At 32.3% G+C, this 18,723-nt stretch overlaps 3 protein-coding genes across 3 annotated transcripts; 1 reads left to right on the top strand and 2 right to left on the bottom strand.

The window, feature by feature from the left end:
- Positions 1-2,877: 2,877 nt before the first annotated feature.
- Positions 2,878-4,118, top strand: PAAG_07195 (hypothetical protein; the record flags this gene model as incomplete). The annotated part of the gene is made up of 3 exons (XM_015846160.1): positions 2,878-3,033; positions 3,245-3,736; positions 3,795-4,118. 3 exons carry the CDS (start codon positions 2,878-2,880, stop codon positions 4,116-4,118), a joined length of 972 nt encoding a protein of 323 aa, XP_015700595.1.
- Positions 4,119-7,160: 3,042 nt separating this feature from the next.
- On the bottom strand, positions 7,161-7,954 carry PAAG_07194 (hypothetical protein; the record flags this gene model as incomplete). Its single annotated transcript, XM_015846159.1, has 3 exons — positions 7,161-7,294; positions 7,362-7,475; positions 7,630-7,954. 3 exons carry the CDS (start codon positions 7,952-7,954, stop codon positions 7,161-7,163), a joined length of 573 nt encoding a protein of 190 aa, XP_015700594.1.
- Positions 7,955-16,991: 9,037 nt separating this feature from the next.
- On the bottom strand, positions 16,992-18,587 carry PAAG_07193 (hypothetical protein; the record flags this gene model as incomplete). Its single annotated transcript, XM_002790911.1, has 1 exon — positions 16,992-18,587. One exon carries the CDS (start codon positions 18,585-18,587, stop codon positions 16,992-16,994), a length of 1,596 nt encoding a protein of 531 aa, XP_002790957.1.
- Between the last annotated feature and the right edge of the window lie 136 nt (positions 18,588-18,723).

Raw genomic sequence — 18,723 nt, 5'->3', positions numbered from 1 at the left:
AAATTTATTAAAAACTCAGAAGTATTATTCTCTGTGAGCTTAGTGAATATCTGTTGAAACTTCTGTTTCACAGAGCAGTTTCTTGTAATATGATCTTTTTTCTTGCAGTAGTAGCACTGAACATTTGAATAAGTGCTTATGACTTTCTTCATAATAGAGGATTTTATAGCAAAGATGTTAAAGAGAATTTAACTATTAAAAATCTATAATATATTTTATTTAAGAGTATTAATTTTATTTTTCTACAAGTTTTTTAACTTCTGAGTGATATTGATTATCTGAAGAGTGTGAGTTGTCTGAGCATATATTTTCTGAAACTCAGTATATATATTGATAATTGCATTAACTACTACTATTATTCTCTGAAAATTAAACAATAACTTATCATTAAAGTTTATTTTAAAATCTCTTTTAATAATCTTAATCTCACTTATCAGATATAAAAATTTTGTGATAAATTTATAATAATTATTCTTATTGCATATAATCAGTTTGTAATACTCACTTTTGATATTTTGCAGCTTGTTAGCATTCTTATATATTAACTTAAGATGCTCAAATATCTCTTTTATAGTCTAATATCACTCAGAGTAATTTTCTTTTATATGAAATGCAATATAATATACTGTGTTCTTATTCATTTAATTCTCAATATATATAATTTTCATATATTTTATAAAGTAATAGTTAGTATTCTTTTAAAGCTTGTTTTTCATGCAGAAGAGTTAATGCTCAAACTTTAACTTCTTATCATCAGTGAAATGTTTTGAGTCATCAATCTTGACAGATCTTCTTGTGCTCTCTGAGAAGATGATGTCTTGACTTGTTGTTTGATTGCTGACTGTCATTTAAATAAAAATGTAACTAAGCTCATTACATTCTGCAATAAGCTCATTAATTTGATCTTACTTGATAGCTGTCTAAGTTGCAGCATCATTTCATTTCATCTGCAAATATGTGACTGTGTTTCTCAATATCTTCTCATCATCAAAAATACTGTTAAAAATTGCTGCTAACTTGTTGTAAATATAATTCTTGTCTGATTAAATTGTCTATCTAAATTCTTCAAATGAGATCTGTAATTGATCAGTTGGTCTAGTTAGAACATATCATCAGTTCTTCTTGATCTTTTCAGAGAGTTGAAAGTCTGAAGTAATCATTCTGATTTTAAAAAAGATGTGAAATAAGTTACTATTGTTTATTGTACTTTTAGATTCTTGCTGAGCAGATTCTACTCAATTCTGAGTAGAAAGAGTAGGAGAAAGCTTAGTATTATGTTAGGGAGTGAATGTGAGCTGCATAAGAAGGAAACTCTCTGCATTGCTAACTGCTATATAATGAAATACTAAGCTTGATGAGATGAAAAGGGGTGCTGAGATGTGTTTGAATTATAACAACCTGCATGATCACTTGGTCACGTGACGAGGATTAGGCCTAATCGGGCGCCGAGCTTAATCCGACGTCGAGTCTAACCGGGCACCGGGCCTCGGTCGGGCTCGGTCGGGCGCTGAGCCTAACACTCTCTCAGTTCAGTTTTCAATATAGACAATACAGCTTTTCTCAGTTGAAAAAGTGATTCACATTGACAACTAGCTTGCATTTCATTCAGAAGAATCAGTTTTCAAATATTGATTCTTTTTCATTGATGAAATGCTTAAAGTCATTGAGTTTGACTGATTGTTGTGTCTGTTAAATATTCATCAGTTTAATTTGAAAGACTAAAGAGTTCACAGTCTGCTGTAAGATATTTTATTTCTCTATTAAACTGTTCACTTGCTGATCAAGTTCACTCATTTGCTTTCTCTGCTCATCTTATTCTACTTTAATTCTTTCTAAAATGTCTCTTGTCTCATTCATGAGATCAATAATCTTTTGATATATCTAATCTGAATTCTCTTCAATTGATACAAGAAATTGTTTCTTTAATATGACATTTCTTGATCTCATATTTCTATCAGTCAAGGTCATCATATCTCAGTCTGATTTTCATAAACAGTCAGACTCTCTAACTGCTTCTGACATCTTAGTGATATTCTTAGAGGTTCAAAATAAAAATTAACAAAGATTCTCAGAGGTTTTTTATCTAAAAAACCTGCTTTAAAAAGAGTAAGAAAGTTATTGATCTTAGTATTATGTCACAGCTTCAATCTAAATGCAGGTGGACTGGTGTTCGATTGCCAACTAGGTAAGCTATCTGAGCAAATACTAAGATGATTCCTAAGAGATGGGTTCGGGGAAGGCTCTGTTTATATAGCCCTTTTCCTTAGCGCCGGTTCCCACGTTTATGTGTTATTCGTATGCGGGGTAATTGTGGGGGTTGGTTGCTATGCCAATGCCTAGGCAGTTGTGATTACCAATCGCCTCGGCAGTTGCAATTACCGTTCGCCTCGGCATTATGCTGTTGAGAAGGCTACGGAGCTCATTCTACGCCATCACAAATTGATCCGCCTCCGTGCTGAATCTCTCACCATGGTCGCCAAATCAGGCCATCCACACGTCTATTTTATTATATCTTGAGAAAACCTGTATTAATGGCTTTTAATTTAATTAATTTCTAATCTGAGGGTGAGAAGATATTTGAATTTCTGCTGAGTGCAGCGTGTTTATTTAGTGCAGTCACGTTGGTTTGGAGAGAGGGAATCCAATCTCCTTCAATTCCAACCTTCTGCCTACACTTGGTTTCCTTCCCCAAACCAGAAGTCGAGCGCTTTGCGTCAAATCAAGTTGGTGCTTGTGTTTACATATATAGATTTCACTGAGCACTATCAGCATCTGGAGCCTGATGATACAAGGTAACTATGCCTAGGAGGTTCAAAGGAAAAATATTCCTCAACAATATTCTACATGTTGTTATTTCGTTGTTCGGGCCGAGCAGCTATGGAAATAGCCGAACATGATGTCACCACTACGAACAATAACTACGAAAGCCACAATGTTCAAGCAAAACCGGCAACAAACTTCAGCGACGGAAACCGTTCTTCACTAAAATTCCATGTTCGTGATGTCAATATCGCCCAATTGAAGTGTAGGGAGGTATAGACTTCAATTTGGCAAACCCATCTGACAATCAAGAAGGCAACGATGCAATCAGACATACAAGCTTCCCGTTAGAGATGCTTCCAAACCAACAATGGCATACCTAATCCATACACAAACACCCACCACTCACGTACCGCGGCGGACTCGGACTGGAACCCGGAGACCCAGATATCCCTCCAACCACTCCCATCCGGTCGGAACCTAGCCTACCACCTCTCCGGGCCCACAAACCCCAATACACCGCTCCTACTCCTCTCCAACCCCCTCACTCCTCCCCACTTTCCACCCGCATGGCTACCGCACCCTCCGCTTCGACACAACAGGCCATGGCTCCTCCCAACCCGGCCCAACCCTCGAAGGATCAGACTCAACAACCCTCCAATCCCTAGCAAACGACCTCCACCACCTCCTCACGGCCCTGCACATACCAAAAATCGACTTCGTCCTCGGCGTCTCCCTCGGCGCCGCAACCCTCCTCTCTCTCTTAGCAACCCACCCATCCCCCCCAAAAGCTCAACTAATCCTCATCTCAATGCCGCTCTGGGCCCCCGTCCTCCCAGGCCTCGACGACCCCTTCGCCGTCCGCCTCGAACTCGCACGCAAAAACTCCAACGACATCAGCATCGTGACCGAGCAGACGTTGGAGCAATGGCTCGCCGCCTGCTGGCCCGCACCGGGAGAACGGTGCAGAGATGCAGTGGATGCGCGCACTGATGCGCACGACGACGCGGGAAGGGTTTATAGCGTGTTATCAGGCGTTGAGGGATAGGTCGTTTGATTCGCGGCCGCTGTTGGCGAGGGTGGCAGGGGAAGCGGGAACGGAGGGGAGGGCGGTGGGGAGGGTAATGTTTGTTGTTGGGGGGATGGATGGGGTTGATGTGGATATGAAGAGGACGGGAGGAGGGGTGGTGGTGGTGGAGAGGGCCCTTGAGATGGAGGCGAAGGGAGAGGGAGGTGGAGGAGGAAAGGCGGATTGGGCGGTTTTTCAGAGGTCAGGTCATTTGCCGATGACAGATAATGCGGAGGAGTTTTTGAGGTTTGTTTTAGAGGTTTTAGAGAGTGAAGAGATCCACCCGTAGGTTGGCGTTTTAAATACTCATTTTTATGTCTCTATGAATGTAGATCGGGATATAAATTGATTTTTGCTAGATATTGCTTTGCTTTGGGAATGGCGTTTGGAATATAGGTATGGGATTTTTAAAAATGTCTTATCGAAAATACATTGAAATAATTGTTTTGCTTTTGGCTGAGATTTTGTTCAGATATTCATCTTGAGTAGTTATTCGATACTGCATAGTGGAACTTGTGAGCATGGTTTTTAAGGTTCACTTGGAAAAAGTTACAGTTTGAATATATTAGTTTATTAGGTAATTGGGGCCCCACGTTTTTAGAATCTTGATCAAACTCTGTCATCTCATCTAAAATAAATGGTCTATAAAATTTATACTCTGCATATTCGTCACAAAAACGTCTCATTCAAAAACCCGCATTAGAGTCGAATATTGATTGAACATGAGTTTTAAAATTCAGCTTGAAGCAGTTACAGTTGAATGTACCCACTTTTAAAAAAATCTTAATCAACTTGTCCATCTCATTTAAAATAAAACAGTACACATCTATCAAAAAACAACCCCAAGGTTAATGTTATGCTAGGATTAGATTTAGAGTTAGTTAAGAATAAAAATCTGAGTATAATGAAAAATTCACTGCTATTAAGAGCATATAGTTTAAATGAAAGATTGTCATGATTTATATATGAGGTCTCTGTCAAATAAGCTATTAACTCATTCTTATACAAGACTCACATCATCATTTAAATGTCATGTATTGTTCAAGCATTGATGCATCAGTTGCACAATCTGTAAAAATCTTCTCCTAACAATTTCAAGCTAGTTACTCAAGTATATATTGGATAAACTGTTGTTTAAATTCTATATAGTATTAAACTAATTGTGTGAAAGGTCAATCTCATAAAATCAAATCTGAGATAATCATCATTCTCTCTTAATTGCTATTTGTGTAAATTCTTCATTTTTTAATTTAACATGTTTTATCTTTATTATTTTCTTAAAATAAACTTTTAATGTGAAATACCTATTTAACAAGTTATTGAAGAATTAAATATAATTTTTTTTTTTTAATTAAAACTACAGTTGAAACTTATAAAGTTTTATAAATTATTTTATATAATTAATTAACTAGTAAAATCAACTACAATATAATTTATTAATAGATATAAAAATAAAATTTTGAATAAAAAAATATTTAATTATATAAATTTTAGATAAAAATATTAAAATTTATTTTTTAATTATATTTATAAGAAATAATCTATTAAATTTTAAAGATTAATAAAAGTACTATCATTAAAAAAAATTAAATTATTATATTTTTAAAATGTAATTTTAATATTTCTTTTTATATTAATAAAAAAAGAGATAATAAAAATTTAAAAAATTTTAATTAAAAATAATTTAATAATTTTATAATTTTTCAATAAAATATAAAGTTAATATAATATTTAAATAAAAATATATAAAGTATAAATAAATAGAAAATAATTCAAAAAATTTATTTAAATACTAAAATACTAATTAAATTAGAAAAAAATTAATTTATATAAAATTTTAAAAATTTAAATTTAAATTTTAATTATAAAATCTATTAATATTATTTATTAATTTATTAAATTTTTAATAATTTTTTAAAATAAATATTTTTAATTTATTTAATTTAAAATTAAAAAAATATTAAATTAAACTTATATTAATATTAAAGATAAATAAATATTGAATAAATTAATAATTAATTAATTTAAAAAAATTACTTAAAAAATCTATATTTATAGTTAAAATATATATTATATAAATATTAAATTTTTAAAATTTATTATATAAATAATATATATATTTTTATATATTATTTATATCATATATATAATTCTATAATTTATTTTTTAAAAAAAATTTATTTTTAAAAATTTCTTAAAAATCAGTATTAAAACTCTAGTAATTCTCTCTTTATATTTCAATTTATATACTTTCAAAATACTGATCAAATCAATTTATGCTACTTCTTATAATGAAAGATTACTCTCTACATATTCAAACTATTAAAAAAAACTATTTATTTCATTTAATAATAAAATATATATAGTTTTTTTATTAATTTTTTTTTATATATTATAATTATTGATTTTATTTATATTTATTTAAATATATATTTATAAATTTAGATTAAATTAAAATATAAAATAAATAAAAAATAATTAATTTAATATTTTAAATTTTATTAATATATTAAATTTTTATTAATTTAAATTTAATTATTTTAATTTTTTATATATAAATTTTATTAATTATAAAATAAAAGATTTTTTTACTTACTATTTTTTAAAATTATTAACATATATATATATAATTTTAAAATAGTTAAAATTTAATAAAATATTGAACTTTAATCAAAAAACTTCTTATATAAAATTATTAAAATTATTAAAGATTTAAATATTTAATAAATATTTTCAACAGCTATAATTCAGAAACTTTTCAGACAATTAGAGGAGAAAATTTAGTTTGATTCTAAAAGAAAATTTGCTGATGTTGAAAATATTATAAAAACTTTTAATAAAGCTGTTGCTTGCTTTGAAGGTTGACTTTCTCGACAGCGTTAAGGCCACTGGGCCGAAAAGGGTAATTGCAACTGCCTAGCAACGGCATAGCAACCAACCCCACAATTACCCCGTAAACAAATACCCCGTAAACATGGGAACCGACTAGCAACCGCGCTAAGGAAAGGATCTTTTAGGAACCGTCTTAGTATTTCGTCAAGATAGCTTACCTGGTTGGCAATCGAACACCTGTTCCACCTGCGCCTGGATCGAAGCCGTGACAGACTGTAGCAGCTGTATTAGAAGTAAGTCTATGTATGATAAATGACAGACTTATTAAAGTAGTTAAGTTTAACTGGAGAAGAATGGCCAGTAGCTCAAGGTTTTCCATCTTAATAAATATTAAAGGAAGGCTAACTAACTAAAACTAATCCGTATTCGCAGATTGTTAGACAACATATCAAACACGATCCTCTTGGCGCCAAGGCTTGTCAGTGCGAATAAGCGGAAGCTATGGCTTGGCTAAACCTTGAATCCCAATCACTGGTTCTGCTGTCATGATGGTTGAGAAACAATCTGAAGGAGGTGAAAGCCATTTAGAATCATCGAAGAACAGATGCCATTCTTCATCCCACATGTAACAAACTTTAGGAGCTGTCAGTATGTTCTGCTGAAGAGGGGGGAAAACTTTAAAATAGTGATGGCCACTTACGAATCCATCCTGTCTGTTTTTGAGATGCACCCAACCAGTGCACTTCACCAGTTTGATTATCGCGAAATAGGCCCGTTATGCCAGGAGTCGTTGTAAGTGTAACAAATCGGATGCCTAGAACATACATTGAAGTCTTTGTCAGAAAAACACATTCATATAAACTACCTATTGGCAAAACCCAGGAACTGTGAAATGGAACATTATCTTATTTCCACTGGCAGAGACTGATGATGAGGGAGAAAGGAGCAGATTGTTCTAGTCCACATACCAGTAGTCATAGTGTCATTGTCAAAATTCATATATCTCTCAGGTTGAGTGAGAAATTTTATTTCACCTACACCAGTAAAATAAACCAGTGTAGCTGTGTCTTTATAAGTTACTCCCACAATCCAGATCCCACTTGGTGCCTGCTCTGCGAATGCGTAAAATGTATTGTCGAAACAAAGCCTATACAATGTATGGTTCTGTTCCTGCCTGGCTAGTGTTGGTGAAAGCGAAGATGCTGGTATTTTACGCGGTACAATAGCAGCTGCAGATATTCCACTTGCAGCTAAGAGTAGCTGGAACAGCACAAAGAGCGTGTAAAAATGCATGTTTCTCCAGAGGTATCACAGTTGGGCTTTCCTTGTATCCACTGAAAATCAAAAATTGAAAACCAAGATGATGTCTTCAACTGATTGACTTGAATGGCATCCATTGAAAAAAATAAATTCTAAGATGGGGAATAGAAGGGCAAATATATAGTCTCAACTGATACTCGTGAATGTTTGCCGCCATGAAACCTCATATGAGGATCCCATAGTATGTTAACCTCCACACGATATGCGCACATCAAACCACGTTAAGATGAGTTCCTATGCCCCCTTTTTTTGAGTTCATATTGCTTCCAATTTGTGGGAAAGTGGAGGTTTCAAGATAGACTTTGCACGGGGTTCCCAATTGAAAGAAAAGCTGGTGGCGGATAAACCTCCTTCACCAACTCTTCGGCTGTCAAGGGAGCACTACATGGCTCTCTTCTTTTAATCTTTAGGTATTGAAGATTGGATTTAACCCTTTATTCCCCTCAATGATAGGGGGAGCTGAGGGACCACCGGGACAATGGAGAGCCTGTCAACATGTTCAGGAACTTTATTTGCAAAAGCTGCTGACCACAATTAATGAATGTGGAATGGTTTTCTAACCCATTTTTCTGTCCCAGTTGCCTCCACTTGAAAATCTCGCGAAAAGCTAACTCTCTAGAAGCCTAAGAGTGTTTTTGACAGGAGGGCTGCGGATGTTTGGGTTGAGGAAGAAAATTTGGTTCAGGAACTACACTCTGGTTCATCCTGGGTAACATTCAAAACCACTGTAGTTGCACCGTTGTTCCTGGAATGTGCAGGATTCAGATTATTCCTTCCCCTCTCCTCCCCCCCCGAATTTTCTGATTAAGGCAATCCGGGTATTTGATCCTGAAATCTGGTTTATGGGGTTATTAGAGTTGATCTGGGTTTCAAAAAGGTTGAACGTGGTTTATAAGTTGGGCCTCACTTTTTAACCTTACCACCCTCAACACGGGGTAGATAAGGATTAGGTTTAGATTAGGATTGGGGTAAGATTGGGATAGGATTGGTTAGGATTTGGATAGTTTGAGCAAGGATCTCAAAATTCATGAAGGATAATGTTCATGTTGAGTTTTGAACTAGCTAGCCGAAATCTAAACTATGCATGATCCCCACGTTGTGACCAAGTTCTACCACCACACCTTGCTAGCTCAGCTCAAATCTTTCATATCCAGAATAAAAATTGATGACAACAATCAGATGCTGATTTCTCCTGTGGCTGAATGGTTGGAACAGTCACTAGATGACATTTGAGGTCAGTAATTAAGAGCTGTGAGTTTAAATCTGATAACAAAACATTTAAATATCAGGGGCCATTATTTTAAAAATACTAATTAAATATTATTTGATATAAATTTTATGCTTAATTTTTAACATTAATTTTTTCGGATTTTTGCAAAATTTAAATCTATAGATTTTAAGCTTTTTATATTAAGTATTATCTAAATAATTAATTATCTTAATTAGTTAATAAATTAACTATATAATTATTGAAAAATAAAATAAATAATAAATATATTACTATTATCTTAATAATAGATATTATATAATGATAAAGCTTAAAATATTAAAATCTTATTTCTAGATAATTTATTATCATTATCATTATTTAGTTCTTATACATAGTCAGTAATTATGATAAGTATAACTAATTACTAAAAACAGTTGATAACTAATACATATGAATGAACAAAAAAGAATCATTGAAAAAGGAAAAAAATATCATATGAAGATAAAATCTGAGTTATAAAGAGAGTCTATACAAGAGTAAATTAAACAAAAGCTGTAGAGATGAAAAAAATTATGTGAAGACAGCAGAGAGAAAAAGAAATATATAAAAATACAATCTGAGAAACAGAAAAAGTTGAGACACAGTCTATTATAATATCTTTTTCTATTCATAAAAGTGTCAATATTTTCAGTGATAGTGAGTAGAGTATTGAGAAGAGAAGCAGTGATTGCAGATGATGTTATAAGACAGACAGTTGATTATTTTTAATATTTTTAAATTTAAAAATTCTTTTAAAAATGTTTTATATCTATATTTTTAATATCTTGATAATTTAATTTAGTAATAAAAATGATTAATTTAGTGAAATTACTCTCTATTATATATTTACAATTTTAAATATGAATAAATTCAATTAAATCAGTTATCAAATTAATTATTTATTTTTTATGAGTTATTTTTTAAATTCTTTAAAAACTTAACTATTCAATATACTTTTAAGATTTTAAATTTTAATCTCTTTATAATTTCAGTAATTATTAAATAATCTTTAATTATGTTTATCTCTTAATATTTTGATTAAGTTAAAGTTTAATAATAATAATTATAGTTATCATTCTCTTAGCAAAATGAAGTTTAAATTAATGAATAATAGAAAAAATTATAAAGCTTTAAAACTAAAACTTTAGTTAGAAGAACTTAAGATAGTTTGAGCTGTAAATAGCTATAATAATATTATTGTCAAATTTTTTACAATTTTATGATATAGTTTAAAATTTTAAGATTGATAGTAAATTTTAATATATTTCTATACTGTAGAGAAATAATTTTTATGATATAAAAAATAGTAATATGTCAAGAAGATGTTTTTAACAAGATTTCATAATCATAACACTAAAGATTAAAATTTAAAATCTTAGAAATATATTGAATAATTAAGTTTTTAAAAAATTTAAAAAAAAAAAAACTCATAAAAAGTAAAAAATTAATTTGATAACTGATTTAATTGAATTTATTTATATTCAAAGTTGTAAATATATAATAGAGAGTAATTTCACTAAATTAGTCATTTTTATTATTAAATTAAATTATCAAAATATTAAAAATATAAATATAATAATATTTTTAAAAGAACTTCTTTATTCTGAAAAATAATCTTATTAAAATATATGTCTTCTCAGAGTCATAAGTTAGAATATTTTATAATATTATTATATTTTCTTTATATATCCTTAACTGATTTAAAAACACGTCAAAGACTTCATCAAATAGAAAATGTAAGTTTTTTATTTCAAATAAAATAATATAGAGATGAAATAAAGCAAGTAATCAGTAATTTTAATAAAATAAATCCTGAATTAATCGGGTTTAGACGCAAAATAAGTCTTATAACCTGAGAGAATAGGTAATTTTAATTATTGATTTGAAGTATATAGATCAATCAACCTCACTAAAAGATTTAACTGACCTTTCAATATGACTATATACTAAGTTAAGGACTGTGCATGTATAAGAAAGGCCAGATAGTAAAAACATTATCATAATAATCTCTCTTTATAACCAAAGACTTTAATCATTTCTAAAGTATTTAAATATTTTTCAAATACTTCACAACATATCTGCAACTCTCAACTATTATATATTTGATGACGATTTGAATAATTTTTTGAATAATAATAATGATAAAGAATATATTATTAAAATTGATGATAAAATTAATAAAATTTCAAAAGTTGTAAATACTACAAGTACTTTATAGATGCATAATAACTAATATTTAATTTTTTATTAAATAGTTAACAAATAAATAATAACTACTCAATATTATTTTTTTAATATTCAAACTTAAGTCATTATCATTTTCACTATAATTGAAATATATAACTACTATTTAATATTATTTGCTGAGTATTTATGCTAGTTATGTATTATTATTTATTAACTACTTATTAATCATTTATTAATATTAGTTTATAAATTAATATAAGAATTTATAATTTTAAATAAATAGCTTTTTTATAATATAAGAAGTTGTAAAAAATATTAATTTTTTTAATATATATTTAAAATTATTTATTTTATAATACTTATACTAGTTATTTATTAACTATTTATTAACTACTTATTAATTATTTCTTAATTCATTTTTAGTTAATTATATAAATATATAAATAATTTTTAATTTAATAATTAATATAATTTATCAAAGTATATAATAAGAGTATTATTGAGTTATTTGAAATATTTATCAATTATTTACTAAGTAGTTGTCAAATAATTTCTAAGTACTTATAGTTTAAAAATAACAGATGTGAGAGTTACTTCTTTAAGATAAGCTGTGTATCAATACTGATGTAAATTTATCAACTTTAATTTCTCTTTATCATTTTTTCCAGTTCTTTTGAATACTATTCACATTTTTTTTATTTTATTTTACAGTGAAAATATCTAGAAATGAGTTTAAATGATTTTTTTAACGTAATTAAACATCTGTTTGTACAGGACATCTGTTCATATACTTCTTTATCACATGACACATCTATTAATTTGACTGTCAAAATGTCAACAACAAAAGACAATCAAGCTTTCTATTGAGAAAAAAGAATTTAATTAGTGATTCAGACATTGAAGATATGTTAAATTTCAAGTATTTGAGCTGCTGCAAGTGTATATCAGATCTCTCATATCAGCTTAGTTGAACAACTACACAGCTATACAATATCAAAATATTCTCAGCTTAAAATTTAAAAACTTAGTTTTACAGAGAAATCAATTCTTCTTTAATGAATAATATTTATAAATAAATGAGATCAGCTCTCTCAGATAAGCATCATACAAGAAATAATCAATCTTCTTCTTGTAAACTAAGACAACTCTACCACTTTACTAATTATTAATACAAAATATATTAATCAATTTATTAATTATTACTCTGACATAAAAACTTAATTCTTTTGATCTTATGATCATCAATAAGCTCTATGTAAAAATTCTAAGATTATTTAAAAATAATTTAAGCTTATATAATCATCAATAAGCCCTATGTAAAGATTTTAAAATTCTTTGAAAATAATTTAAGCTTATATAAAATATTATTCAGAAGTATAAAATTATATAAGAGGATATATACAACTTTGATGAGACTGAGTTTTAGATGAGAATTATTAAAACAGTTAAGATGATTAATGAATCAGAGAAAATTCTTCATTTAAAACTTGTATAGTCTGAAAATACTGAATGAGTCATCATTATTGAAATAGTTAATGCAACTGAGTGAGCATTATCATCAATAATCATTTTTAAGAAGAAGCTATATCAAGTCTTCTGATATGAGAATGAACTACTATATAATTGATGAATTAAAATCAGTAAAAATAAATGAACAACTAACAAATTGAGATTGATTTGACTTAAAAAGATATTCAATAAATATATACAATTTTATATGATTGATCAATATTGACTCTTGATCTTGAATGAATATAGTAGTCATAATAATTTTGAGTTTGATTGATTTTATATTTAAAACTTAATTATTTTTTTTTATATATTAGCTCATTCTTCTTATCTCTTGCAGTCTTTGAATATTGCTTGTTTTATCTTATTAAAATAAGTGTACAGAAAGAAGTTAAGAAAAGAATGAGACTTGACATCAATCACATTGATAAGAATAAGTTTTTAATCATTTATTCTTTAATTTATATGACAGCTTTAAGTGAAAAGAATATTCAAAGTGAATTTTGAGCTAAGGACTAATTGTGCCCCGCGTACCCATACCTGATGTGGGTGTATCACAGTGTAATGATAAAAACAGCATAATGATAAAAATATCAACTTCTTTATTAATCAATCTTCAAAATATTAATATATCACTATCACTATAATTAATAAGATAGATAATCTTGAAAAAATATATTCAGAATGTCATTAAAGTTAATAATAATAATCAAAAACAAAAAATTCTATCTCTGATATGCAAATTCAACATTTCTTATTAATATCTTTGAGCAAAAATCAATGAAAGAAAAATACATAATGCAAAGACTGCACTGAACAAGAAGCTTAACAAGAGTTAAAAGAACATGTTAAAAAAGTGAATAGCTCATATGAACAGAAATAATTATCTGCTGACTGCAGAGCAGATTCAAAATAATATGAATCTCATTCTCAAATATTATTATACTGATTTTTTAACCTCCTCATCTGTGATTAGCAAGATGTGAATCTATTGATATATATAAAGCTTGAATAAGTATAAAAGAGTTAAGCAGAAGATAATGAATCTGAAAAGAATTGCTATTGAGAATATTAGCTACATCAAAGTATAGTTTGACTATCTGAAAATCTTACTTCAAAAGTACATATTTCAAACCTGTGATATTTACAACTTCAGTGAGATTGGCTTTCAAGAGGGTCAAAGATGTAGAGAATGAGTTATTACTGCTTTTAATGACTTTAATTCAGTTATAACTTCATCATATTCTTGAGAATTGATTACTATAATTGAATGTGTTTTAGCAGATAATGAGGTATTAAATCTCTTCATCATCATGAAATTTAAAACTCAATTTGAAGATTGATATATATAAAGCAATTTATCAGATAGATATACAATCACAACATCAAATACTGATTATATCAATAATGAGATTGACTTTGTATGGATTTAGCACTTTAATGAAATCTTTAAAAAATATCAGTAAGACAATCATCAATTGCTGCTTTTTAATAATTATAAATCTCATTTCACTGAAGAATTTCTATAATACTGTGATCTTCACAAGATTATTCTATATGAATTTTCTTCACATTCTACTCATATACTGCAATCTTTAGACAGTGTACTTTTTCAGCAGTTTAAGCATTATTATTCAAAGACAGTTAATCAAGCTGCATAATACAGATATGAGCAGTATGAAAAATATTAATTTCTACAGAATTTAGTTGATATTCACAAAAAGACTTTTCAACCTTCTACTATTCAGACTAACTTTGTGAATTATGATATTATCTCATTCAACTCACAATTTATATTACTTAAGCTAGATTCAAAGGTCTCTGACTACTCTGAGTTATAAATATATGAAGAAGACTTCTTTTCACTGTAATTAAGCTGTTCAGATACTGCTTCATCACAGCTATTCTTATCTAAGACAATTGAGAAGCTATAATGTCATATTCAAGTGGCAAAGAAGACAATATAAGATATGAAGAATATATTTAATTTCAAATCACTTCATCTGAGCAATTGATTGAACAATATTTTCCAAGACAGTCTTGTTCAGATGAAACTTAATGCTATAAGAGAGAGTGAAATTAAAAGTTACTATCTTGTAATTAAACACTACAGCACTAAAAATACATATTAGCAGATTTAAGTAAAAGATATACTCACTGTCAGGAATGCAAATAGAAAGATCACACAATATAAAGAAGAGGAAGCAGAAAAAGAATATTATAAGAGAGTCAAATATGTTGAGAGAGCTTTGAAGAAAAATGCCACAAATTCAACTCAACAAAAGGTTAATGATATATATAAATGTCTCACAAATAATACAGCTACTACAGATGATATAGATAAATTAATTATCATAGATTAGCAGTATGATGATGAGATATTAATTTTTGAAGTTCTAATTATCCATATTTTTATCATTACGCTGTTTTTATTGTTACGCTGTGGCGCACCCACATCAGGTGTGGGTGCGCGGAGGCACGATTAGTCCTATATGATTCAAAGCAGGTTCTTTCCCAGCTTAATACACAGATGCATATGCCAACCTCTCTCAGAACCTCATATAGCTCTCAATCCTCCTGAATGACAGTCACACCTCATAATATATGACAACTGAAGCTTCAGAGTGAGAAAGTTAAGAAATATCTTAAGCACTGTACACAAAGTCCACTCAGTCCAATCAATTGAGCTCTAGATCAGCTGATCAAGAGATGTCAGATGATCATGCATAGTGCTGCCATTCTAACAGCAGAAAATAAGGCATTAAAGACTGCAAATGCTAAACAAAAGAGAAAATGTGAGAGACATCATACATACATAAGCCAGGAAGAGGGATTGACTGTTCAAGAAGGGATGGACCATGTACAAAGGTGCAATGAAGTGAAAAGAGGAGTGATAGAGCAGTCTGATGAGCAGTCACATAAATGAGTGATGTCATAGTGCAGTGAATGTGGCATTGTAGAACATACTATTCATACATGCTCCAAGCATATGAGAAATAATTCTTAACGTAATTAGTCAGTTTTGCTATCTAGTTGTGGTGATATTCAAATGCAAAGATGTTGGATGGTGGGGAGGTGTATGAACAGGTGTCCCGTACGAACAGGTGTCCGATTACGTTAGAATAGTTTTGCTGATGTAAGAATTTTGTAGTTGGTAAATGATTTACAATGTATTGTGAGAGGTTGGGTCTGGCTAGGATGGGGTCAGGTCACGTGGCGAGGTGAGCCAAGCCTTTTAGTGAGGTGATCGAATTTGCAAAGGTTGCTAACTACGACAACAACCATGGGTAGATTATGGTCACGTGATGTAAAGGGTCTTGACGTATATTCACGCGGACGTCTGTAGAAGACGCACCAAAATCCACACTTCGATAACTACCACAGCACCCACTCTTCTAGAGCTTCCTGGTCCCCTCTCACGCTCTGCCTTCTGACAGCCCGACCGTTAATAAATCCGCCTTCTCCTGGTTCCTTGCGCTCCACCGCGCCATTGCCACTATCCTGTGGCATCTGGAGAACATTAGCAGCTGCTACGGATAACTCGATAGAGCTTGACCGTTAGAAGATTCGACTAGGTCATTAGGCGGATTCCAACGCATGAAACACTTCAAGATATACCAGGTGAACGGGTCCAGAATGCCCTTGAAGGACTGTAACCGAGCCCGAAGAATGGTGAAGAACTGGATTTGGTGAGTTTAAGGTGAATTAATTGGATGATGAGGTAGGTACATGTAGAGCGTTAGATGTGCTGTAGTATATTAACGTACACCTTAGAGTAGATTAGTTATATTAGCGATAAGTGAAGCCATAAAAATAAGTTTCCCTGTAAAGCAACCTCCCAACCCACCCATTATTGATACACAACAACTTCAACAGTTAACATGATGGTTCAAATCTTCCAATTAAATTCACGCAATTTAACTTCAAGAGAAGAAGAAAAAAAGAAAAAAGAGAGAGAGAGAGAGAGAGAGAGAAAGCCATGAAAGGGATACATCACCTGAATCCGTCACGAAAAGTCACCATTAACTACCTCCCAATCAACCAGTTCGCCCAAACCTCGCAAGCCTACTCGACAGACCCGACAAGCACATCTCTGGACCGATTTTCTAGCAGCAACTTCACACCCGGAAGTACCCTGAGCTGCGTATAGACAGCATAAGGCGCTTCAATAACCAACCCGCTGAATCCACAACGATGACAGTAAATATTCGTATGATTATAGCCACCGGGGGGTTCCGGTTCAAAGTCTTGTGTCGAGATGATCTTCATCGACCCGCAATTTTGTCCCCGTATCCACATCACCAACTCTTTCATGTCGGTATTAGCCCTGGACACGTGGTTGGGTCTAAGATCGACTCTGAAGATGGCGCGATAGTCGCCGGAAACCCATCGGGGATATGGTGATCGGGACAGATTGTCATCCGCAACATTGGCATCCTCCTCCTCTTCGTCGTCGTCGTCGTCGTCAGAAGAAGAATCGGACGAAGAATCATAAACGGATGGTAATGATTCCGCGTATGAAAAAGAGGAGGAGAGTGAAGAAGAAGAAGCAGGACACTCCCACGGCAAACGCTGGCTATTAGGGAAGTTAAATTGCACAGAATGCGGTCCTCGAATGAGACCGTGCACGGGCTTCCTGTCTGTGACGGAGGATTTATATTGAGCGCGCATAACACTGAATAGATCGGCCAGCTCGATAAAGCCAGCTCTCTTCCTACTTCGTTCCGCATAATCTGCCAGCTTAGAGGTAAAGCTCTGTCCATTTCGCTGTCGTATGCCATCAATGTCGCTATGGGGGTTATCTGTCGTCGCGCCGTCTCCTGTCAGGCCTCTTGGGGCCAACTTGCATACGCTTGCCGCAAGGACTTCACCGATTCTATCGCTCTTGGTGACTTCGCTGCCCTTTGATGTGAGCAGCATATACTTGGCCTTGTCCGTGATCATCCCACAATCGTTAGAATCATGGCAGAGATCAAGAATGAAAACGACGTCGACTTGACAATCATCGTCGTTTAACGTTGTGCCCGCATAGACTTGATTCAGGAGGGGATCGAGCGGGAACGAGGAGTTAGAATTCTCATCATCATCATCATCATCATCATCGGAATCGATGTCACTGTCCGCGTCGTGGAAGAAGTTGTGATAGTTGTTCCCGCCGTTATTGTTGCCCTTCTCCTGGTCGTCCTTACCTCGAAAAGCCAGTCGTTTACAGTTATCCAGGTAAGCGTGGCCAGCAAAGTGAAAAACGACGATGCTTCGACCGGGACACCTCCTGGCTTCGCTAAGGAGGTCCCTGAACATCATCACCGGAACCCAGCTCTGCGTCCCAACCTGCGGAATAACATATTCGTGAGCCCGGTCCAAACCCATGGCGCGCATCAGGGCTTGTAGGTGGATGGCGTCATCAGCTGCTCCAGTGTCATCGTTTGCGAAGCGAACATGGAGACCGAATGAATTTGCGTATTCCCGGGATCCACGGTCAGCCGCTGCCTGTATAGCGCCCTTGAAAGAAGAAGTGGAAATGGTTGGCCGCCGCGTTTCTCCTTTTTGCTTCCACGGTGTCGCGGGTTTACTCGGGGCTTCTAAACCAGCCGATGTAAAGGTGTCTGACAGCTTCCGTTGCGCAATCCTGCGACGGAGGTTGTTGCTCTCTCGGTCCATGAACTGATTCATATATACATGTACATTAGTGAAGTGGAAACGGGAGGCGCTATCAAGCAAGGGATCCAACCTGCAACTTGTGACTTGTGCAACTTGAGCGTACGGAACAACAGCAGGGCAGAAAACAGCTCTCTTC

Source organism: Paracoccidioides lutzii (genome assembly GCF_000150705.2).
Source record: "Paracoccidioides lutzii Pb01 unplaced genomic scaffold supercont2.22, whole genome shotgun sequence".
Classification (NCBI taxonomy): Eukaryota; Fungi; Ascomycota; class Eurotiomycetes; order Onygenales; family Ajellomycetaceae; genus Paracoccidioides; species Paracoccidioides lutzii.
Note: the sequence above shows the minus strand (reverse complement) of the source record. Positions and strands in the feature narration are given on the sequence as shown.